This window comes from Mchenga conophoros, linkage group LG7, assembly GCF_057382185.1.
Source record: "Mchenga conophoros isolate Kocher_MC1m ecotype Shallow Benthic linkage group LG7, M_conophoros_male_GT1.1, whole genome shotgun sequence".
NCBI lineage: Eukaryota > Metazoa > Chordata > Actinopteri > Cichliformes > Cichlidae > Mchenga > Mchenga conophoros.
Window position 1 is genome coordinate 68,119,564 of NC_140532.1, and position 23,739 is coordinate 68,143,302.

Consider the following 23,739-nt stretch of genomic DNA (forward strand, 5'->3'; position numbering starts at 1 on the left):
CCGGAAACGAAGCCATCAAAGAAACTGTTTTCAAGAAAGGCGGTTTCACGCTTTATTGTGAGGGTAATTCAAGCACTGGAGTCCTATCATATATTGTTGGGCAGCAGGAAGCAGCTCTGACATCGATTAGAAAGCCTGGAAACAGTTGCTTTTATTAAAGAGATCAGAAATGTTTATTTATTTGTTTTTATTTGGACAGTTCATACACATAAACATCATTAACACGATAACCTGCCACAGATGGATCAGACACAGTAATTATTAAAATCTAAAATAAGTAAAATAACAAACAAGATTAGATTTTATTATTAAATAAAGATGTGCCATACGCAAGTATTTTTGTGAAAAAGTCCAAATTTAGGTTTAGTATCCTAACATTTCAAATTAATAAGTCAAACTTTTCATAAAAATCACTCAGAGAAAAGTTTTTAAAAATAGCTTTTTTTGGTTGACTTTGTTTACTCGTGGATGGCACTTTTTTTTTCCAGTAGTAGAAACAAGCTTCCATACAAACCCATAAGGTCCATAAACATTACTGGGATATTTCTCTAACCTGTGCAGGGAAAAGTCTCACTGAGAGACCAGGTCTCTTTTTTTCCAAGAGGGCAGCAGAAGTTACAACAAATACAAATGCAACACAAATTGTCTTTATTCCACTTTGACAGGAAGTTCCTAGGGCCAGTTTCTGATAAAGAAGGATTATTTTGAGCTGTAAATCATGCGAAGCTGCTCTCACGATAGGTCACTTTCGACAAAGCCCCATACTCTGTGCGTCACACCCCCAAAAAGGAGGCGGGTCCAACAAAATGTGAACACATAAAATGATTAATGTCTCCACAACATCAGCGATACACGCACACACGCACACACACACACAGCTGCAGGTGTGTGCTGACGGCCCGTGACCTCCTCAGAAGTTCTCCTTGTAGAAGTTGAAGCCGAAGTGTTCACACTGAGCTTTGATGACTTTGGCCAGAGCGGGAGCGCCGCAGTAAAACACATGTACCTTCCCTTTGTTCTCCTCAGACACCTTCTGAAACACCTGAAACACACACACAGAGTATTTTATTAGGAGCTGATACTGCAAAACACACCGACGCTCCTTGATTGATAAAACTAAACCGCTATTGGAGAACCATCATGTCTCGGTCTCCCCTCTACTTCAATAAAATAAACTCCAGAAGAAGTAGTTTCCTTTCCAGGAACTAACATCCAGGACCTTAAATGTTTTAAATGGCCATCCATGGCAGCCTGAAACCTCAGAGATAGGTTCATTGCTAAATTTTTCAGTCTTTACAAAATTTTAAGGAGAACTTTCCGAATTTGTGATGAACTCATGTGTGGTGACTCCTGACAGAGTCTGGTGCGAATGTCCCCCCGAGAAGCAGATGTCCATGGACGCTATTTTCTGTTTGTAGCCTCTATTTAAAGCCAAAACATTTTCGCCGTGTTGAGCCTGTCTGATTTAGCCCAACGTTACTTTATCAGGTCCAGGATCACATGTCACCCAAAGAGGACACTCTACCAAAACCTTCCAAAACTATTCAGGAAGGGTCCCAAACTCTCCTTGAAAAATACCAATAACAGAAAAGAAGAAGACCAAGTTAAACCAACGCAACGCCTCACCTTCCCCCACTCGGGTCGGCCCGGTTGGGTTCTGGTCCTCAGTCCAGTGATCGAGTCTCTCTTCTCCTTCTTGGCCAGAAGGTCGAGCGCCATCTGCAGGCCAATGGCCTTCATGTCGTTCTTGCTGAGCGCTGACGTCATGTACATGTGCATCTCCAGGAAGCGTCCTAACAAACATCAGCATTGTGTTAACGAGCGCACAGCAGCGTCTCTGCAGGACTTTAAACACCACGTGGAAGGAAATAACTCAATAATGAAAACTATTATTAGTGTCTTCAAAGTCTGTCTACATTTCCAGACGTTGTCCTGAATCTGCTGCTTTGTGTCTCTAATGACATCATCATTTCCAAAATTAATTCGTTTTATTTCTTAAGACCTGAAACCAGCGGCTGAGACCATAAACTCATCAGGAAAGTGTTTACTGAGCTCAGAGATGAAGACTTCCCTCACAGACGTCTATACGATCAATATTCACAGGAGATATTGGACGTCCGGTCGAGTGAACGTTGGCGCGCTTGCTGCCGCTGCTCACCGGTTGTTATTATTATCTACTATTACTATTTTTATTATAATTTTTTTTCAGTTGCTGACGACAATTTGAACCAAGTATCTAAGGCGCAACCCTGCTTTGACTTGTTTTCGCAATATCTGCGGGCTTCTATTGCTTGCGCTGCAGCTGTCAGTGTTCGGTCCCTCCGTCTGTGCTCAGTGCTCGGCCCTGATTAAGATGCGGATCCACAGGGTGTTGGTGTGGCTCACCTGGGGTTTTTTTATCCATCATTCATCACCCGGCGACAGCTCCTCTCCAGTACTCTGCTACGGATCTTTTGCAGCTCTGTTTCTGCCTGGCTGTCTCTCCACCTGTGGCTCTATACTTCTACCCGGACATCGCCTTCCAGCCCCGCCGCAGGTATATCCACCGAGGGCTTCGGCGGAAGTTCAACATCAGTGACACTAACTCAATATTTTCCATCTGGTCAAAAACTCGTCGTCCTCCCTGCAAGACTGACCACAGTGTGCTGGCCCACCTGGCTAGATCAACTAAGCCCACTGTCAGGCATGGCAACTCCAGCATCAAGTTCGGTCTATTAAACATCCGCTCTCTCACTGGTAAGGGACATCTCGTCCATGATCTCCTCTGTGATCGTAAGTTGGACTTTCTTTGCTTGACTGAAACATGGCAACAGCCCAATGACTTTGTTTCTCTCAATGACTCCACTCCTGGCGAGAAAGTAGCTGTGCAAACATCAAATATCTGCTCGGTTTATCAAGATATCGCATATTTGCAAAAGTGCTTCGACGTTTTCGGAGACGTCTGCTACCCACCAGCTCGACAGCTAGCCAGGAGCTTGAGGGTCACTGAAGCCGCCGAGAACGGCACAACTCCCGGCACATCATTTTCAGATCACCGCGGAGTTTCGCTACTCGGGTTAAATGTAATATATAAGTCACTTAGACAACCTAAAAATGCTATTGTTGGGCTTTTTTCAGTGTTTTGTTTGTTCGTGTGTAAATCGGTTTGGCTGAGATTAAAGTTATTAGATTAGATAAAATAAAACTTTATTAATCCCCCGGGTGGGTTCCTCCTTGGTTTTCACACAGCTGAATAAACGTCAAACAGAAAACTGATTAAACAGAAGTATGAGCCAGTCGAGAATTTACACCAGTGTCTGGTTATATTTTAGATAGCAAGGAGCAGACGGCTGAGTTTATTGAACTCCACCGAGACAGCGGCGACGCTAATCAGAAGGCGAGACCGTCCAATTTCACAGCCGTTTACTTCCGGCCTACCCGACCCTCTGAGGATCCGGCCTACGTAGACCGCGAAGGCCGGGTCCTCAGGAGGATGCAGCCCATGAATTTGGACACGACTGAAGTCTACACCGCCACAGGCTTAAAATTCAGGGAAATGAAGGACGCATTTGAGGGCCGCATTTCGAGCAGCCTTCAAATTGGGACAGCCTTCGTCGCGTCGCTGTGACGTAATCGGCCTTAAAATGCGGCCTTTAAGGCTGCAGACCCTGAATCGGGATACAGCCCCTGTCTCTGCCCCTCCCTCCCATTCATTTGAATACACTGCACTACAGCTCCCTGGATCTACCCCCACCATCATATGTACTGTTTATCGGCCACCTAAGCCAAACAAGGAGTTTTTAAATGAATTTTCTGCTCTTCTCACTCATTTCTCTGTACTTTCTCCAAATCTCATCATTGCTGGTGACTTCAATATTCATATGGACAATAATAAAATCCCTCTTTCCAGAGATTTTACCTCCTGCCTGGAAAGTTTTGGGCTTCTACAATACATAAAATTTCCTACCCACTCTAAAGGTCATATCCTGGATTTGGTCTGTTGTTCTGGCATTACCCCCACCCATTGTAAAGCCACATTGTTTCCCCAGTCTGATCATATGTTTATTTCTTTTGATGCAAACATAACCGCTTCCAAAACCTGTGTCTCTTGTAATATCACTTTTAGGAAAATTAGTAATATCAACCCAGCTGTTTTTTCATCTGCCGTCCACGACCTTCCATCTATTCACAGCTCCTCAACCCCTCATGAACTCGTTTGTCATTATAATGTCAACCTTCATAACCTTCTTAACATATTTGCTCCCCTTAAACATCGAACTGTCTCATTTTCCCGTTCAGCTCCATGGTTTACCTCCGACCTGCGTCACCTTAAAGCTAAAGGACGCCAACTCGAACGTCTATTCAAGAAAACCGGACTTACTGTACATAAAGAAATGCACAATGATCATGTTTTGTTCTATAAGGACTGCATTGCCTCAGCCAAATCTGCTTACTACTCTGGTTTAATTAGTTCTAATGAAGGTAACTCCATGTCCCTCTATTCATTGTTCAGTAAAATTACAAAACCTCCAGACACATTCCCCTCCCACATGTATTCTGTTGATTTTTGCAATTCTCTTATCTCTTTTTTCACTTGTAAAATCTCAGATATCCACCGTCAACTTAACTCTGTGGGAGCTCCTGACTCTGAAGTAGACTTCCTGTTTCCCCCACTGTCTTCCTGTCAGCTATTTTCAAGCTTTACTCTTCCCTCCATAACTGATGTATCTAATCTCATTAAAAAATCTAAGCCATCCACCTGTCAACTTGACCCTCTCCCTACTGTGTTAGTTAAAGCCTGTCTTCCCTCTTTAGCTCCTCTCATAACCAATATTATTCATTCCTCCCTGAACACTGGGATTGTTCCTGAAGCACTGAAAAAGGCTTCTGTTATTCCAACTCTCAAAAAGCCTGGTGCAGACCCCAATAACTTTGATAATCTTCGCCCTATATCAAATCTCCCCTTTATTTCAAAAATTCTTGAAAAAGTTGTCGCCGCCCAGCTTCATTTACATCTCAATGACCATAATCTCTATGAACCATTTCAATCTGGTTTCCGCCCCAATCATAGCACAGAAACTGCTCTGTTAAGGATTACCAATGACCTTCTGATGGCAGCTGATTCTGGTCTCCTATCCATCCTCATCCTTCTTGATCTTAGTGCGGCGTTTGATACCATTTCTCACAATATTCTCCTGAACCGGTGAGCTTCCATTGGTATTAGTCATACCCCACTTACCTGGTTCACCTCCTATCTCTCAGACTGCACTCAGTTTATCCAATTTAAATCCCATTCTTCAGCTCTCTGTCCTGTTTCTGCTGGTGTGCCCCAGGGTTCAGTATTAGGGCCTCTTTTATTCATTACTTACATGCTCCGTCTTGGTTATATATTCCGAAAATATAATATAAATTTTCACTGTTATGCCGATGACACCCAGCTCTGCCTTTCTTCTAAACCCAGTTCATCCCTCCCACCTTCCTCCCTCTCAGACTGTCTTATTGAGATTAGACCCTGGTTCTCCTCCAATTTCCTCAAACTCAACAGTAATAAAACTGAAGTTTTACTTGTTGGTACAGCTTCTATCTTAACCAAAGCCCACAGCTTTTCCATTAACATTGAAAATTCTCCCACCCTTCCCTCTTCTCAGGTTAAGAGTTTGGGTGTCATACTTGATAATACTCTTTCATTCCAGTCTCACGTTAATTACATAACCCGGTCTGCTTACTTCCATTTACGTAATATTAACCGACTCCATCCCTTCCTTCCTCCCCATGCTCTTTCCCTCTCTAATTTGAAGCATCTCTCTCACCTTCCGGCTCCTCGTCGGCCTGGTCCATCTCCAGTTTGGTGAGCAAACTGACAAACCACTCGAAGGACTTCTGGTCTCTGTTGATCCAGATGAAGTCAACCTGCAGGGTGAAGAACATCCTGGTGTCCACGTGTGCTTCATTGCAGTACAGTGAGCTGTTGTTGGGATGCACTTTTCTTACTTTGCGCAGCTTCATCTCGCTGTCTTTGATGTTCTCGCACCACGAGTATTTACAGCTGGGACAGTTCTGCTTCCTCATGCGGTACCTGAGCCGCAGAAACACCTGGAGTCAGTTTTATATTCATTTCATGATTTTACTCACTGTAAAAAACAAACGGTGGAGAGGGTGACTGAACACGAGAGATGTAATTATAACGCGTCTAACCTTCTGAGTCCTAAAAGTAAAAAAAAATGAACAACTTTTTATTTATTGTTGAAAATGATCCAGTATCACATAACTCTATTTTCTGGCAAAGCTGAAAGAGGACATCACTGGAGCTTATTCTCATTGATTATATTATCACAGCAGAGCAATGAGGAGAGATCCTGAATAAACGTCCAGCATGTCGACAGATTACAGCTGATTATAAACTTGCAGTTTACACATGACTTGAACTGAACAGCTGGGCTGATGGAGGGACTGAGGGGTGGAGCACAGGTCTGTGGGCGTCTTACCGGTACATGATGCTTTGCAGGATGGAGGCGAAGGGTGTGATGCCGATTCCTGCCCCGATCAGAACGGCGTGTTCGGAGGCAAAGATCTGCCGTGTCGGAGTCCCGTACGGCCCGTCTACGTAACACTGTCACATGGCAGACATTCAACAAGAAGCTGCGTCTGAAACGAGCGATTCCTGACAAACTACGCCTGTGTCAGCTGAAGGTTAACGGTTTCACCCACAGTGTCAGAGGTGTTCCTCAGGGTTCTACTCTCGGTCCTATGTAGTTTCGGCTAAAGCTGTAAGTTTTTCAGAAACAGCACAATGACTCTGACCAATGTTCGCTCTCTTTGAGCTCTATTTTCCCAGCAGAGTCGGTTTTTACACAAACTCTTTCTACAAAGAAATACAGATGATATAAACAGTGCTGAGAACGAAGCAAAGGCAATGTGATGGATCTGCCAGGTCTCACTGCAAAAACATGGAAAAATCCTTTTTGTGTGCACATAGTAAGTAAGTAAAATGTATTTATAGCACATTTCACAGATAAAAATCACAAAGTGCTTCACAAAAAAATCAGAAATACAAATAAAAAATGTTTTTTTCAAACTCATATTAAATTATTTTAACAGGAAGAAAATTTCACATCATAGAGAAAAACGTTGCAAAATCAAACCTGTCAGTGTAAACCAGGGGTGGGCAATCTCAGTCCACGAGGGCCGGTGTCCTGCAGGTTTTAGATCTCACCCTGGGTCAATCACATGATTAGTTCGTTACCAAGCCTCTGGAGAACTTCAGGACATGTTGAGGAGCTAATTTAGCCATTTAAACCAGCTGTGTTGGTTCGAGGACACAACTAAAACCTGCAGGGGACACCAGCCCTCGTGGACTGAGATTGCCCACCCCTGGTGTAAACCCAAACCAAGTTTTTCACACATAAACCGAAGAATCTGAATCTGAACATATGAATCTCTTGCTGCCCTATAAGGAGCCGAAACTGCCTGAACTGCCAACTGTCAGGGAGTTTAAGTCCATTTTAATAACATGTTCCTCCACCCAACCTCCAAATTTTGGGCTTTTTGGACTTTCAGGGGAAAACCTGATACTGTGTGCGAAGGCTGATAAAATAATGATAATAATTGTCTGCTGGTTCAACACTGCCACAGAGCTCTTCTCACTGTAACTTATACACAATCATATAAAAACTGATTCATGCTCTGAGCTCCTCACCTTGATGTTGCAGAATCTGTGGTTCTCAGTCAGCTTGGCAGAAACCTGCAGTTTAGAAGAAAACCAGAAACACATGTACTAAAACTCTTCTGTCAGTAAACCAAACACACATTGAAGGTGTCATCAGATTTCTGTAAGTTTACTGGGCAAAGAAAATGGTTCAAATATATTTCAGTAAGGAGGGGGGCAAAGTGGCTTGCAGATGCAGGTGTTATTTAACTACATGTTTTCTGGAACTAATAACAGAGATTTCCAACAATATGATCGAGGATATTTGTATTTATGTTACTGATTTATTGAAGCATGTAGATAAACTTTACATGTCTGGCCCTTCATAGCGATCATTACGACACAGGGATGAATGTCTCAGACTTATGATGTGGTTCGTTCTTCTCAGTGCAGTAGATTCATATTTGTTAAAGGCTGAACTCTCCTCCTGACCTCTCCTCGCTCTGCTGATCCCAGACCGTCTGGAAAAGGTTGCACGAGTCCCTGATCTCCGGACTCGGAGGCCTCCCCCGACGGCGAGCCGCTCTGTCGGTACATCGTCAGCTCGATGGCGCCGTCCTCATTAGACGCCACGGCTCCGTTACCATCGGCAGAGCTGAACATGTCGTCCTACAGGAAACCACATTGGAGATGTCACGCACAGGAAGCAGGCGGAGACCCAGCGAGTGCAGGTGTGTCAGAGTCTAACCTGAGCTCTCGGCAGCTGCCGGCGCTTCCGCAGGCTGGTGGCGAGTCTGTTGGGACCCAGAGCCTCGCTCTCCAGCTCTCTGAAGTACTCATACAGCCGGGTGGTCCACTGGCCCAGCGAGCGGATGTGCAGCCACAGAGTATCTGCAGAACGACAAGTGAAGACACAGAACTTACACCAGTTTCATTAGACGGTTAAAACCCACCCAGAGAAACTAAACAAAAAGGAGACCGAAGCTTTTACCTGAAATCTCATCAGAGAGGATCAATAAACACAAACCAACGTTCTAAGCTGAAAGGTTCTGCCATTCCCATCCACAGTTATACCTGCTGGAGTCTTTCAGCTCATTGTTCTCAGTGTCAGCAGGTGGAATCTGCGGGTTTTTTTACTAGAAATGTTACCTCATGTGTAACGTAGAGCTCAGACTCCACTGCAGTCCAGCGGACAGAAAGCCCTGAGAGCGCATCCAAAAGTCTGGGACCGGCTGAACCTATGAGGACTGTTTCAGTGCTGAGAGTGTGAGGTGTACCTGACTGCTCGGGAGCGCTGCTGATGGTGAACGGGTGCCACTCATATTTGGCGATCACTGGGATGTTGATGAAGACATAATCTCCAGGTTTGAACTGGAAGAACTGGGGACGCTTGATCACCAGATGAGTCACCTGACAGACAAAAAACACCATCAGACATCGGTGGACCTCGGGCGCCGATCGGGGCGCCGGGCTCGCTTTGTGTTCGGCACCTTGGAAGGCAGCAGGTTGACCTCCACGATGTAGAGGCCTCCCATATGGGACACGGCAATCCCCACGATCTTCTCCAGCACGAACACCAGACCTGGAACCACGAACCACTTCCAGAAGTTTGCACAGTGAATGATCAGCAGGATCCAAACCCACACATAGGACAGGTGAGACCAGTAAAAGACCTGCGGAGGAAACGGCGGTCAGCATCTCGCGGCAGGAAGCAGACCACGCACACAGAGAAAACCGTGTCTATTACCTCGAAGTGTCCGCTGCGGCGCACGAACGTGCTGGAGCAGAGCACCATGAGGCAGATCAGCACCTGCAGGACGACTCCAGTCAGCGAGGCTGTCCCCTTCACCCAGCCAATCCCAGGGCGGGTGGTCAGCAGGTACTCCCACAGGCTGTACTCACCGCTCTCCGTCATCTGGACTGAGACAAACAGCACCGGGACGCCAGTCTACACCTGTTTACACCTGTATACACCTGTGTGCTTGTGGGTGTGTGCTTATACCGAAGTTAAAGGCGTGTGCGGCGGTGTGCACCAGCGTGAATCCGAGGATGGCGCAGCCCACAATCTGGTGCAGCAGGATGTTCTGATCCAGAGGAAACACCCTCACCACCCACGTGGCCCTGAGCCAGGTCAAACAGCGCCGCAGCATCAGCACCTGGAAACGAAGACGCCACCACAACACGCGTGTGCTGAGATTTCAGCTGGACTTACGCTCATACTGTCATGTGACACCACTCTGAATCACAGGATGGTGCAGCGGGTCCAAGCTCAGTGATGCAGCTTACGTGCTGATCTGACTCCTGGGTGTTTCCTCTTTCCTGGCTTTATCTGAGTTTGCAGGCAGCTCTGATTTGAATCAGCACATGTGTGTTTTGTTTTCAGCTGCACTGCACAAGATAAATAGAGAAGGAAACGTCTGTGCTGCCCTCTGCTGGACACTAAGACACAGCACAGCCCCCTCTCTGCTGATTCCTTTCCTTTGTGTGAAAGTACTCAGCTGTGGTGCAATGATTATTGCCTCACAGGTTTAGCTGGGTTAACTGGTGGCTTCATTCTGCTGGGTGATCATGAGTTTAATGACTGTGATAAATACTGTGGTTGGTACAGACAGCACCCACATAAACAGGAGCAGCTGCACGTTTGTTACTTTATTGCTTTTGTTGCTTTTTTTGTGTAGACAGAAAAAATCAGTCAGCGTAAAATTACTGTTTTATATCCACAATCAGTTTAGTTCTCCTCTGATACAGCTCTGATAGGTTTAGGTATCATCTGCTGTGAGTAGTGCATCAAATTTAAAAACCTTTTCATGAGTGTTATGTGTAGAAATGTGGCGCCATGTGGTGCTGGCATTAGAACTGGTTTCACTGCTTCCAACTGGTCCAGACTGGACCCGATGGTGGCTATGTCAGGGGTTAATGCAGCAAAGACGGCCTTTTAGATGTTCCACTTATGCAGCCCACATCGCATGTCCACCATAGTGTGGATGGAACATGATGCTAATGGAAATGCAGGCTGAAGCCGAAAAGGCACGGTGGGAGAACCGGCTCTCGACCGGAAGCCATTTCTTGCACCGGCACCACGATGGAGGGAAAGAGGCACAGACACGTAAGGATGCAGTTTGTGTCATACCATGACGAAGGTGCAGTTAAAGTTGAGACACTGGCCGCAGCCTTTGGCCACCATGAACCAAGGCCCACCGTAGCTGTGGCGCAACATGGCGACGATGAACAGCAGCAGATTAAGGAGGGAGTACACAGCCAGGAACAGCAGCTTCCGGCTGTTGTTCTGCCAGTAGGCCCGGGTCAGGTAGCGAGGGGTGTGACGCTTCTTCTGGTCCAGATCAGGAGGCTTCAGCCAGTTAGCAGCGCTGAGGGGAAGATGAAAAACAGAACAGGTGTATTAGCAGGTCTGCAGGTTTACAGGTGTATAAACTGGTCTGCAGGTTTAAAGGTGTATAAACAGGTCTGCAGGTTTACAGGTGTATTAGCAGGTCTGCAGGTTTACAGGTGTATAAACAGGTCTGCAGGTTTACAGGTGTATAAACAGGTCTGCAGGTTTACAGGTGTATAAACAGGTCTGCAGGTTTACAGGTGTATAAACAGGTCTGCAGGTTTACAAATGTATTAGCAGGTCTGCAGGTTTACAGGTGTATTAGCAGGTCTGCAGGTTTACAGGTGTATAAACTGGTCTGCAGGTTTAAAGGTGTATAAACAGGTCTGCAGGTTTACAGGTGTATTAGCAGGTCTGCAGGTTTACAGATGTATAAACAGGTCTGCAGGTTTACAGGTGTATAAACAGGTCTGCAGGTTTACAGGTGTATAAACAGGTCTGCAGGTTTACAGGTGTATTAGCAGATCTGCAGGTTTACAGATGTATAAACAGGTCTGCAGGTTTACAGGTGTATAAACAGGTCTGCAGGTTTACAGGTGTATAAACAGGTCTGCAGGTTTACAGGTGTATTAGCAGGTCTGCAGGTTTACAGATGTATAAACAGGTCTGCAGGTTTACAGGTGTATAAACTGGTCTGCAGGTTTACAGATGTATAAACAGGTCTGCAGGTTTACAGGTGTATAAACAGGTCTGCAGGTTTACAGGTGTATAAACTGGTCTGCAGGTTTACAGATGTATAAACAGGTCTGCAGGTTTACAGGTGTATAAACAGGTCTGCAGGTTTACAGGTGTATTAGCAGGTCTGCAGGTTTACAGATGTATAAACAGGTCTGCAGGTTTACAGGTGTATAAACAGGTCTGCAGGTTTACAGGTGTATTAGCAGGTCTGCAGGTTTACAGATGTATAAACAGGTCTGCAGGTTTACAGGTGTATAAACTGGTCTGCAGGTTTACAGGTGTATAAACAGGTCTGCAGGTTTACAGGTGTATAAACTGGTCTGCAGGTTTACAGGTGTATAAACAGGTCTGCAGGTTTACAGATGTATAAACTGGTCTGCAGGTTTACAGGTGTATTAGCAGGTCTGCAGGTTTACAGATGTATAAACAGGTCTGCAGGTTTACAGGTGTATAAACTGGTCTGCAGGTTTACAGGTGTATAAACTGGTCTGCAGGTTTACAGGTGTAAAAACAGGTCTGCAGGTTTACAGATGTATAAACAGGTCTGCAGGTTTGCAGGTGTATAAACAGGTCTGCAGGTTTACAGGTGTAAAAACAGGTCTGCAGGTTTAAAGGTGTATAAACAGGTCTGCAGGTTTACAGATGTATAAACTGGTCTGCAGGTTTAAAGGTGTATAAACAGGTCTGCAGGTTTACAGGTGTATTAGCAGGTCTGCAGGTTTAAAGGTGTATAAACAGGTCTGCAGGTTTACAGGTGTATTAGCAGGTCTGCAGGTTTACAGGTGTATTAGCAGGTCTGCAGGTTTACAGGTGTATAAACTGGTCTGCAGGTTTAAAGGTGTATAAACAGGTCTGCAGGTTTACAGGTGTATAAACTGGTCTGCAGGTTTAAAGGTGTATAAACAGGTCTGCAGGTTTACAGGTGTATTAGCAGGTCTGCAGGTTTACAGGTGTATTAGCAGGTCTGCAGGTTTACAGGTGTATAAACAGGTCTGCAGGTTTACAGGTGTATAAACAGGTCTGCAGGTTTACAGGTGTATTAACAGGTCTGCAGGTTTACAGGTGTATTAGCAGGTCTGCAGGTTTACAGGTGTATAAACAGGTCTGCAGGTTTACAGGTGTATAAACAGGTCTGCAGGTTTACAGGTGTATAAACAGGTCTGCAGGTTTACAGGTGTATTAGCAGATCTGCAGGTTTACAGGTGTATAAACAGGTCTGCAGGTTTACAGGTGTAAAAACAGGTCTGCAGGTTTACAGGTGTATAAACTGGTCTGCAGGTTTAAAGGTGTATAAACTGGTCTGCAGGTTTAAAGGTGTATAAACTGGTCTGCAGGTTTACAGGTGTATTAGCAGGTCTGCAGGTTTACAGGTGTATAAACAGGTCTGCAGGTTTACAGGTGTATAAACAGGTCTGCAGGTTTACAGGTGTATAAACAGGTCTGCAGGTTTACAGGTGTATAGACAGGTCTGCAGGTTTACAGGTGTATAAACAGGTCTGCAGGTTTACAGGTGTATAAACAGGTCTGCAGGTTTACAGGTGTATAAACAGGTCTGCAGGTTTGCAGGTGTATAAACAGGTCTGCAGGTTTACAGGTGTATAGACAGGTCTGCAGGTTTACAGGTGTATAAACAGGTCTGCAGGTTTACAGATGTATAAACAGGTCTGCAGGTTTGCAGGTGTATAAACAGGTCTGCAGGTTTGCAGGTGTACAAACAGGTCTGCAGGTTTACAGGTGTATAAACAGGTCTGCAGGTTTACAGGTGTATAAACAGGTCTGCAGGTTTGCAGGTGTATAAACAGGTCTGCAGGTTTACAGGTGTATAGACAGGTCTGCAGGTTTACAGGTGTATAAACAGGTCTGCAGGTTTACAGGTGTATAAACAGGTCTGCAGGTTTACAGGTGTATTAGCAGATCTGCAGGTTTACAGGTGTATAAACAGGTCTGCAGGTTTACAGGTGTATAAACAGGTCTGCAGGTTTACAGGTGTATAGACGGGTCTGCAAGTTTACAGGTGTATAGACGGGTCTGCAGGTTTACAGGTGTATTAGCAGGTCTGCAGGTTTACAGGTGTATAAGCAGGTCTGCAGGTTTACAGGTTTATAGACAGGTCTGCAGGTTTACAGGTGTATAAGCAGGTCTGCAGGTTTACAGGTGTATTAGCAGATCTGCAGGTTTACAGGTGTATTAGCAGGTCTGCAGGTTTACAGGTTTATAAACAGGTCTGCAGGTTTACAGGTGTATAAACAGGTCTGCAGGTTTACAGGTGTATTAGCAGGTCTGCAGGTTTACAGGTGTATAAACAGGTCTGCAGGTTTGCAGGTGTATAAACAGGTCTGCAGGTTTACAGATGTATAAACAGGTCTGCAGGTTTACAGGTGTATAAACGGGTCTGCAGGTTTACAGGTGTATAAACAGGTCTGCAGGTTTACAGGTGTATTAGCAGGTCTGCAGGTTTACAGATGTATAAACAGGTCTGCAGGTTTACAGGTGTATAAACAGGTCTGCAGGTTTACAGGTGTATAAACAGGTCTGCAGGTTTACAGGTGTATTAGCAGATCTGCAGCTTTACAGATGTATAAACAGGTCTGCAGGTTTACAGGTGTATAAACAGGTCTGCAGGTTTGCAGGTGTATAAACAGGTCTGCAGGTTTACAGGTGTAAAAACAGGTCTGCAGGTTTACAGATGTATAAACTGGTCTGCAGGTTTAAAGGTGTATAAACAGGTCTGCAGGTTTACAGGTGTATTAGCAGGTCTGCAGGTTTAAAGGTGTATAAACAGGTCTGCAGGTTTACAGGTGTATTAGCAGGTCTGCAGGTTTACAGGTGTATAAACTGGTCTGCAGGTTTAAAGGTGTATAAACAGGTCTGCAGGTTTACAGGTGTATAAACTGGTCTGCAGGTTTAAAGGTGTATAAACAGGTCTGCAGGTTTACAGGTGTATTAGCAGGTCTGCAGGTTTACAGGTGTATAAACAGGTCTGCAGGTTTACAGGTGTATAAACAGGTCTGCAGGTTTACAGGTGTATAAACAGGTCTGCAGGTTTACAGGTGTATTAACAGGTCTGCAGGTTTACAGGTGTATTAGCAGGTCTGCAGGTTTACAGGTGTATAAACAGGTCTGCAGGTTTACAGGTGTATAAACAGGTCTGCAGGTTTACAGGTGTATAAACAGGTCTGCAGGTTTACAGGTGTATTAGCAGATCTGCAGGTTTACAGGTGTATAAACAGGTCTGCAGGTTTACAGGTGTAAAAACAGGTCTGCAGGTTTACAGGTGTATAAACTGGTCTGCAGGTTTAAAGGTGTATAAACTGGTCTGCAGGTTTAAAGGTGTATAAACTGGTCTGCAGGTTTACAGGTGTATTAGCAGGTCTGCAGGTTTACAGGTGTATAAACAGGTCTGCAGGTTTACAGGTGTATAAACAGGTCTGCAGGTTTACAGGTGTATAAACAGGTCTGCAGGTTTACAGGTGTATAGACAGGTCTGCAGGTTTACAGGTGTATAAACAGGTCTGCAGGTTTACAGGTGTATAAACAGGTCTGCAGGTTTACAGGTGTACAAACAGGTCTGCAGGTTTACAGGTGTATAAACAGGTCTGCAGGTTTACAGGTGTATAAACAGGTCTGCAGGTTTGCAGGTGTATAAACAGGTCTGCAGGTTTACAGGTGTATAGACAGGTCTGCAGGTTTACAGGTGTATAAACAGGTCTGCAGGTTTACAGGTGTATAAACAGGTCTGCAGGTTTACAGATGTATAAACAGGTCTGCAGGTTTGCAGGTGTATAAACAGGTCTGCAGGTTTACAGATGTATAAACAGGTCTGCAAGTTTACAGGTGTATAAACAGGTCTGCAGGTTTACAGATGTATAAACAGGTCTGCAAGTTTACAGGTGTATAAACAGGTCTGCAGGTTTGCAGGTGTATAAGCAGGTCTGCAGGTTTACAGGTGTATTAGCAGGTCTGCAGGTTTACAGGTGTATTAGCAGGTCTGCAGGTTTACAGATGTATAAACAGGTCTGCAGGTTTGCAGGTGTATAAACAGGTCTGCAGGTTTACAGATGTATAAACAGGTCTGCAGGTTTACAGGTGTATAAACAGGTCTGCAGGTTTACAGGTGTATTAGCAGGTCTGCAGGTTTACAGGTGTATAAACAGGTCTGCAGGTTTGCAGGTGTATAAACAGGTCTGCAGGTTTACAGGTGTATAAACAGGTCTGCAGGTTTACAGGTGTATAAACAGGTCTGCAGGTTTACAGGTGTATTAGCAGATCTGCAGCTTTACAGATGTATAAACAGGTCTGCAGGTTTACAGGTGTATAAACAGGTCTGCAGGTTTACAGGTGTATAAACAGGTCTGCAGGTTTACAGGTGTATAAACAGGTCTGCAGGTTTACAGGTGTATTAGCAGGTCTGCAGGTTTACAGGTGTATAAACAGACATCAGTACTGACCTGATGGTGAGGTTCTCCATCACCTCGGGGAACGTCTCCAGTTCAGCTTTGAGCTCCTCAAAGGTGATGGAGCCGCTGTTGTCCTTATCGGCGGACTCAAACAGAGCCAGTGTGAGGTCATCCAGCTTCTCCTCCGGCAGTGAGATGGCGCTCTCACGCAAACATGACTTCAGAACCGTTTTCAGCTCGTCTGGATCTATTGAACCGCTGCCTGTTTACAGAAAGCAAAAAGGATTAAGTGAAACTGCCCCGTCGCCTGGCGGGCTGACGATGATACCCCATCAGCCTTTTACAGAGTTATAAAAACTGAAACATGGCCACAAAACTGATAACTGACCTCTACCTGCTTCAGGACGTCAGCTATCTCTTATCTACAACTGTTAGACAGACTGAAACATTTGAAAATAACTCTTGTTGTAAATGTTGTAAATGTTGATGCATGAGCGAATGCTGACCATCCACGTCGTAGACCTGGAACAGGAAGCGGAGCTTGTCGGTCTCGTTGCCGTGGATCAGGAGGTCCAGAGCTTTGAGCAGTTCGTCCAGGCTGATGGAGCCGCTGCCGTCTGAGTCGAACAGTGCGAAGAAACGCTCAGCAAAGAAAGACTGCGAACAATTAGAGGACACGAGTTATTGAGGCCCATTTCAGGTGTTTTTTCTAAACTGCTCACCAGTCCATTCTCACCTCTTTGACCTTGAGAGCTGTTTTGAACTCCTCCAGGTCAATCTCTTTGTCCTCTCCGGCGATGGTCTCAAACTGTTTGGTCACCCACTCCAGCCAGCGGGCGTCTTCGTCCAGACTCATGGTGACCAGCTTTGCTGCTGCAGCTGGTGGGGACAAGCCAGCAAGCATCAAACCTAGCTTTTTGTTTTGATCTGCCTGTTCATGTAATCCTAATTACTCTTCTTCCATCAGAGCGAACATGTATTAACAGACCTCTCTGCATTGAATCATATCTGTTATTAATCTCTGTCTCTCTTCCACAGCATGTCTTTATCCTGTCTTCCTTCTCTCACCCCAACCAATCACAGCAGATGGCCCCACCCCTCCCTGAGCCTGGTTCTGCCGGAGGTTTGTTCCTGTTAAAAGGGAGTTTTTCCTTCCCACTGTCGCCAAAGTGCTTGCTCATAGGGGGTCATATGATTGTTGGGTTTTCTCTGTATTATTGTAGGATCTACCTTACATTATAAAGCTCCTTGAAGCAACTGTTGTTGTGATTTTTATAAATAAAACTGAATTGAATGAATCTGAGTTGCTCTGCTCTGTGAGTCTGCTGAGTCCCTCTGGGATTGATGGGTCCCATTTGAATCTCCTTTTACGTGTTTTATTAGCTCATATTATTACTCAGGTTGTCTCATCATATGCTTAGACTTGGTCAGAAATTCTTCTTGTCATATTTTAAAGGGTGAAACTCGTCCTGGTCCTTATTGTGTCACGGCCAGGCGGATCAGCTGCACGCTGATCAGCCCTCTCTGTTTCTCTTCCTCTTCTCTCTCGCCGGGGCGGAACTCACTGTGGGTTCACGCCCTCGGCCCACGCCCTCGACCCACGCCCTCGGGAGATGAGACACCTGGGTCTCATTAAGGGGAGCAGCATTTAAGCCAAGAGGTGACTGCTGTTCGTCGCTGGATCATTGTCTACCACGCGTTAGTGAAGTCAAGCTACAGAAAGTCTAGTTAAGAGTGTTTTCCTCTGTGCGTCGTTCTTAACCCTGTCTCCCTGTCTACAGAGCTTCCTGGATTTTCCCCGTGTGATTCCCGTGTGGCAGTGTCGGAGTGTGAGCCTGTGATCGTGTGTGTGGATGATCTGAAGAACGCGTGCTTTCCCCTGGACTTCCCTGGGGACCCCTTCTCCCCCCACTCAGCTGTATATAGCACCCCCCCGCACCTTCTTGTATATACACCTGGTGACTTGTAAATAAATCCTTCTTGTGAGCATCAGAACTGGAGTCCTGCGCTTGAGTCCTCCTCCAAACCGTAACATATTGTCCTTGTCGAGACGCAGGGACATCTCTTCAGGGTCAACAGTGTTAACGAATTTAAGATGAAACCAGGTCGTGCAGAAATTCAAAGAGAACGAGAACCAGTTCAGAGTTTCACAAACCCTTTCCCGCATCTACTGTCACAAATGGACAACTGTACCCTCAAACACACAATAATAACATGGACTGAACCACCACTCACAACCACTAGCACTTTATATACCTCTGTAGAAACTATCTACACCCTCACTTATCTTAACTGCACTACTGTATAGCTCTGTGTAAATAATCATTCTGTACATTCGATAATCTTTAATCCTACAACTGTTTACAACTTGCATAGTTCCCATTTCTGTATAGCTGTATATCCCAGATTCTGTAAAGTTATTTATTTCATATTCTGTATAGTTTTTCATATTTATATCCTGTTCATATCCTGTACATAGCTTGTACTCACTACAGCCTGTACATACTTATAGTTATAGAATATTCACAACATACTTCATACCGTGTACATTATAACATACCATAATAGACCCATTTCTGTAATATACTCACATATCTATATTATTGCTAATATATGTTGTAATATATCTATATCACTAAAGCACTTCTGGATGGATGCAAACTGCATTTCCTTGCCCTGTACCTGTGCATGTGCAATGACAATAAAGTTGAATTCTATTCTAATTCTATTCTATTCTAAACGACTTTACTCTGTGCATATGCAAAACTAGGATTGGATTAATGAAATGAGCACACCGGCCTGTTTGGTAAATCATCATCATTTGGAAGCAGGACAAATGTGCAATCTGTGTGAATCTGAATGTCTAAATCAGCGTCATTATTGTAAAACAGGCTCGGGCTGAAAGAACGGGTGTTTGGATATCATCTGGCCTTTAATCTTTATTCTTTGCACCATTTCTTGTTACTGCAGCAACAGCACGGCTATGTGTCCTTCAGAGGCTGAGGGGTTCCCTCTGCCATGTACAAAACAGGTTATTACTGCACTACATGAGGAATCACTGAGGCCGGCGCTCCTGACACTCAGCAAGGCAAATAAAAGGAAAAGCTCTTGTGGAGCAGCTGTGTAATAAATCTTCGGACTGCATCAACCTTCATAAGAGGAGTGATGATTGGAGAATGCAAACCAGCGGTAAAAGTGATGATGACGATCACATGATTCTAATTTTTCCATCTTTCTGTAAAGCCGGTGTGTTTGGTTGCTGATGTCATGCAGACATTTGATTGGTTGGTGGTGATCGAGTCCAGATTTGGTTCTGTGCAATCACTTTTCCAGGGAGATCATTTAAACTGTGTTAAAAACAGCATGAGTCTCAGTCTGAGGCCTGCAATGCATTCTGGGAAACATTCAGGCTCTTCTCAGCAGGTGGGACAGGTGTGTGCTCAGAGCAGGTGACAGTAGGTGAAAGGTCTCCTTTTACCCACATTTAGAGACGAGCATCATCTTCCAGCTGAGGTTGTGTCAAAGCCTCTAATGCAGCTGTATTTGAAGTCTTTTCCTCCCCGTGGCGGTAACGATGGCGTTCCCGTTCTGTTAAATCAAACTTGAGCTTCTCACGTTTGTAAAGTTCTTGAAGGTTCGTGATCGCAGAGTCTCCGCTGGGATCTGAGTGGAATTTGAACCGTCAGCCTTCACGAGCAGCTGGACTCGTGGGCGTCCTGCTGGTTTCCCTCACGGGGACAATCTGCGGCGATGCCGTCGTCATGGAGACGTCGGATGCAGAGACAACAAATAATACACGTGAGGCGACGAAGCATCGCCACAATCAAACCTGAAAGTCCTTCAGAGTCCCAGCCTGAAAAATTTCAGCTGTTTTTTAAATAAAGCTTCTGACCGTAGAGTCACAGCTGCGCCTCACACCTCACCTCCCGAGATCAGTTCAGCCAATCAGAGAGCAGCAGGAATGTCCACGCGTCTGTACAGGTTCCATCCTTCTGCTTTTCTGTAGTCATTCGGGCATTATTTGACCTCCATACGGCAGCGACAGCTTTCAGTGTGAGCTGCTGTATGGAGGTCAGAAACCGCCCAGACTAATCATCCAAAACATTTTAAATCTGCCTTCAAAATAAAATGTATTCAAAATATGATCACGGGTTTCTGATAACTGACCTTTTAGTGTAAACCCGAAACTCTCACTGAGCCATGAAGTCTCTGAAATCCATCTTTTCCTGAAAATCCTTAAAATATTAGTTTCACAAATTAAAGTCAGACTCACATTTATCTGCTGCGGCGAGTCTTCCTCCGTCCTCAGCTGCTCTCTGTCTCCTCTGAGCTCCGTCCTCACCTCCTCCTCACCTCCTCCTCCTCCTCCGTGTCAGCTGGAGCTGACATCCCACAGCCCTCACAAAAACAACATGGAGCAGAGCAGAAACACGTTTAACCCCACAGGTGAGTCCGGGTTTGTCACATGGTTTAACTAGACTTTTATTATCTTTATAAGTTTGTTATTCCTGATACTGCTGAGGTTCACGTCTTGACCTCACCGATCCTTTTGATATTCAGCTGGAGAAGAGTCACATGAAGCTGAAGTATTTTTCATCAAAGCTTTATTACCAGTGCACACTGGGAGATCCCACTATACACTCAAAAAAGTGAAATTTGGTGGTTATTGCATTTACAAGACTCTAACATGTAATTTGAACACAATGAATTTATGTTTCTAAGGTGAACGTAATAAAATCATATAAGATCTACATGAAATTTATCAACTTAGTGCCTCTTAAATTTATTCTTGTTGATATGACATGATAAAATCTAACAAGAGTGGTTAGCTGCCTTAAAGACTCGCGATATCACAAGATCACGTGAGATTCTAAACAACAAGAGGCAGGAAAGCACATGGTTTGCTTCACGGTCATCTTGGAAAGGTAAGAGTGAATCTATCTTCATCCATCTTGATGAAAATACTTTTTGCACAAAGGTATCATTAGTTTGTCGATTCTTTTCAGTTCTATTTATTCACATTTGTTTTTTTGTTTTTGTTTTTTAAAATATCTGTTTGTTTATGCCATTCTAGCTAGCTAACACGTTAGTGCAAGAATATAGCCCAATGTCATGCTAGCACGATAGCCTAATATGAAAGACTTAGCTACTCCAAATATAGATATTGTTTATAACTTAACCTCTGCACATAAGCTAGTTTGGCTCTACCACAGAGACTGTTGTGATAAATTTACATTTTACGTGTGGGTTGTTGAAATTTGTAAGTTTGTAAGTTGCAACTGATGGACAGTGGTTTATTTAACAATTTATGTGTTTTTAGTACACTGAGGAGGAAAGACAAAACATGAACAGATATGTTTTCCTGTTTTTTAATTTTTTTGAAATTAAATATTTTTCTACTTAATAAACTTGGAGACTTGCAGTTCCCTCCTGTAAAGATAATAAATGTTTAATCTTATCAGGTGGTGAAAGGTCTGGAGAGCTGGCAGGCCAGTTCATCAAATTCATAGTGAGCTAATATTTTTCTTAAAAATTATCACATTCCCATGTTAAAAATGTAATATATTCATTTGTAAGTGACATATAGTTTTGAGACCAAGAAAACATTGCATTCTGATTTTATGTACACATCATCTAAACTTTCTTGAATTGGGGGTATGGCATGATTAAATTAATACACAAATTACAAAACAATATTAAAATGACAGACTTGTCTAAAATGCATAAATACTATTTGAAAAGATTAAGACTGTAAAACAATAGCCTCTGTATTTCTCACAAATTCCTGGTAATTCAACTAAAAGTTCTTTAATCCCACTGCTAGGTCGTTGAGATGGATTTCCGTATATATTTGTTTTTTTCCCCCTCTGTGTATAAAGACTGATGCTGTTGAAATCAGAAGAGAATACATCACCAAAGGTCTTTGCGTGTACCTGAATGAAGATCCTGAGAAGCTGGTGAAGAATTACCTGGTATGTTAACTTGCCTGTATCCTTAACTAAGGAGATGATCAAAGATAAGCTTGAACTACATAAAAGAGTTTCAGGGGATGGGGTTTTCCTATAAATTACCGGTGGCTGTAAAAAATACCTTTTAAAATAGGAAAAGTAAGAGCTTTAAGTTTCTCACTGGATACTACACACACCATTCTTGAGTGTTTTATACTATCATTATTATAATATCATTATAATAACCTCATTCATACAAGATTTTTATGTAACATTTACACTTCAATGGATGTATCAGGAGCAACTTGGGGTTCAGTATGTTACCCATTGATAGTTTTAGTATCAGATTAGAGAAGCCAGGGATTAAACCAGTAGACAACTTGCTCTACCTCCTGTGCCACAGTCACCCCTATCACAACTCAAGATTTTGAAAGACATTGTTGAGGTATTGAATGAACTTCTCTTGAGTCAGGAAAAATATCGGGCAGTCATTTTTGATTACATTTACATTATTATAAGGCTTGAATGAATAAAGCTTTTAGGTATTTTACATTAATGTAAAACAGATATTTACTTTTAAAACTGTTTGCAATGGACATTAGTGAGAAATCATTATCTTTTTTTTGTTTGTTTTATTGTCACAGGAAGTTGATAACAAGCATCGCCACTGCCATAGCAGAGACAGTCTTTGGAATCTGTGTCTTTCGGTCAGAGGGTGCGGAGCCTGGCGATGACCCTCAGGATGTTGTGATTGTTCTAGAGGGGGTGGAAGTGATGGGTGAGTTGGGCAATGTAGTTTTTGCAGTGACAATGTTGCTTGGTCTGGTCTATTCACTGAACCTGAGCTACCCTCTGGAACTCAGGTACACCTTTGAGGTCCTGCAGAAGATTCTTATGGAATTAGATGCACACGAACTATCCAACAGCACACAAAGTACAGGTTCTCAAAACACTATTTTCTCGTTGAGAAATGTTTCCATTACAACAGCTACACCATGTATCTGGACCATGAACCTAAAATAATTGCAGATATTTTCTTTTTTGAAAGTGCATCTGTTGACCTTCAAAGTAGTTGTATTGGTCATCGGAAAATCACCTGCTTCAGCCATTCATTGTTGTTAAAAAATTGTTTTAACAGGTTAACTTTCCACTTTGTCCACTACTTTTTTTTCTGTTATGTAACTTGTACTTGCATTTCATGTATTCTTTATACATTATGTGAAATTTGCTATAAATTCAATAAATTGGAGAAAACAAAAAGATGTGTATGACAAATTTTTATTTACCTTTTAGATGTAATAGTGAAATGTATGTTAACCAGACTCTAGACTTTGTTAAATGCTCCAAAAAATTACTCTTTAAATTAACTTAAAATAATCATGGAAAGAATTTCCACGTGATTAAATTGCTTTCTATTAGCATTAAAGACTTGTGTTGGAATAACTTAATTTGTATGAGTTGGTTCAACTCAATTAACTTAAGCTGGGACCAAATTTAGTAAATTAGTTGGAGAAAACCTACTGAATTGAGTTGGAACAAAACTCTTTAAGTTGGATCAACACTATTAAAATATATTGGATCAAAATGCAGTAAATACGTTGATTCATCAATCTTTAATTAAGTTGGTCCAACTTGAGTGCATTAAGTTGGAGTAACAGAATTGCATAATGCTAAAATAAAGCAATTTAATCACGTGGAAAT

General features: G+C 43.5%; 1 protein-coding gene across 1 annotated transcript; it reads right to left on the reverse strand.

Moving 5' to 3' along the window:
* Positions 1–179: 179 nt before the first annotated feature.
* nox5 (NADPH oxidase, EF-hand calcium binding domain 5) lies at positions 180–20,385 on the reverse strand. Its single transcript, XM_085281023.1, has 17 exons — positions 20,364–20,385; positions 16,827–16,969; positions 16,597–16,747; positions 16,142–16,352; positions 10,755–10,992; positions 9,627–9,780; positions 9,372–9,544; positions 9,115–9,297; positions 8,902–9,034; positions 8,373–8,515; positions 8,117–8,293; positions 7,676–7,720; positions 6,465–6,589; positions 5,971–6,055; positions 5,790–5,889; positions 1,627–1,793; positions 180–1,042 (listed from the first exon to the last, which is right to left on the reverse strand). The coding sequence occupies exons 2-17, from the start codon at positions 16,944–16,946 to the stop codon at positions 911–913; spliced, it is 2,337 nt and encodes a 778-aa protein (XP_085137149.1). The 5' UTR covers positions 16,947–16,969; positions 20,364–20,385; the 3' UTR covers positions 180–910.
* Between the last annotated feature and the right edge of the window lie 3,354 nt (positions 20,386–23,739).

What these genes read in the sequence shown, in the direction of transcription:
- nox5 (XM_085281023.1), bottom strand. Translation starts at nt 16,946, where the DNA reads ATGAGTCTGGACGAAGACGCCCGCTGGCTGGAGTGGGTGACCAAACAG. An exon ending in ATGGAGAACCTCACCATCAG is followed by an intron (nt 10,993 to 16,141) that starts GTCAGTACTGAT and finishes TCTTCCCCTCAG; the next exon opens with CGCTGCTAACTGGCTGAAGC. An exon ending in GATCAGCAGAGCGAGGAGAG is followed by an intron (nt 7,721 to 8,116) that starts GTCAGGAGGAGA and finishes TCTAAACTGCAG; the next exon opens with GTTTCTGCCAAGCTGACTGA.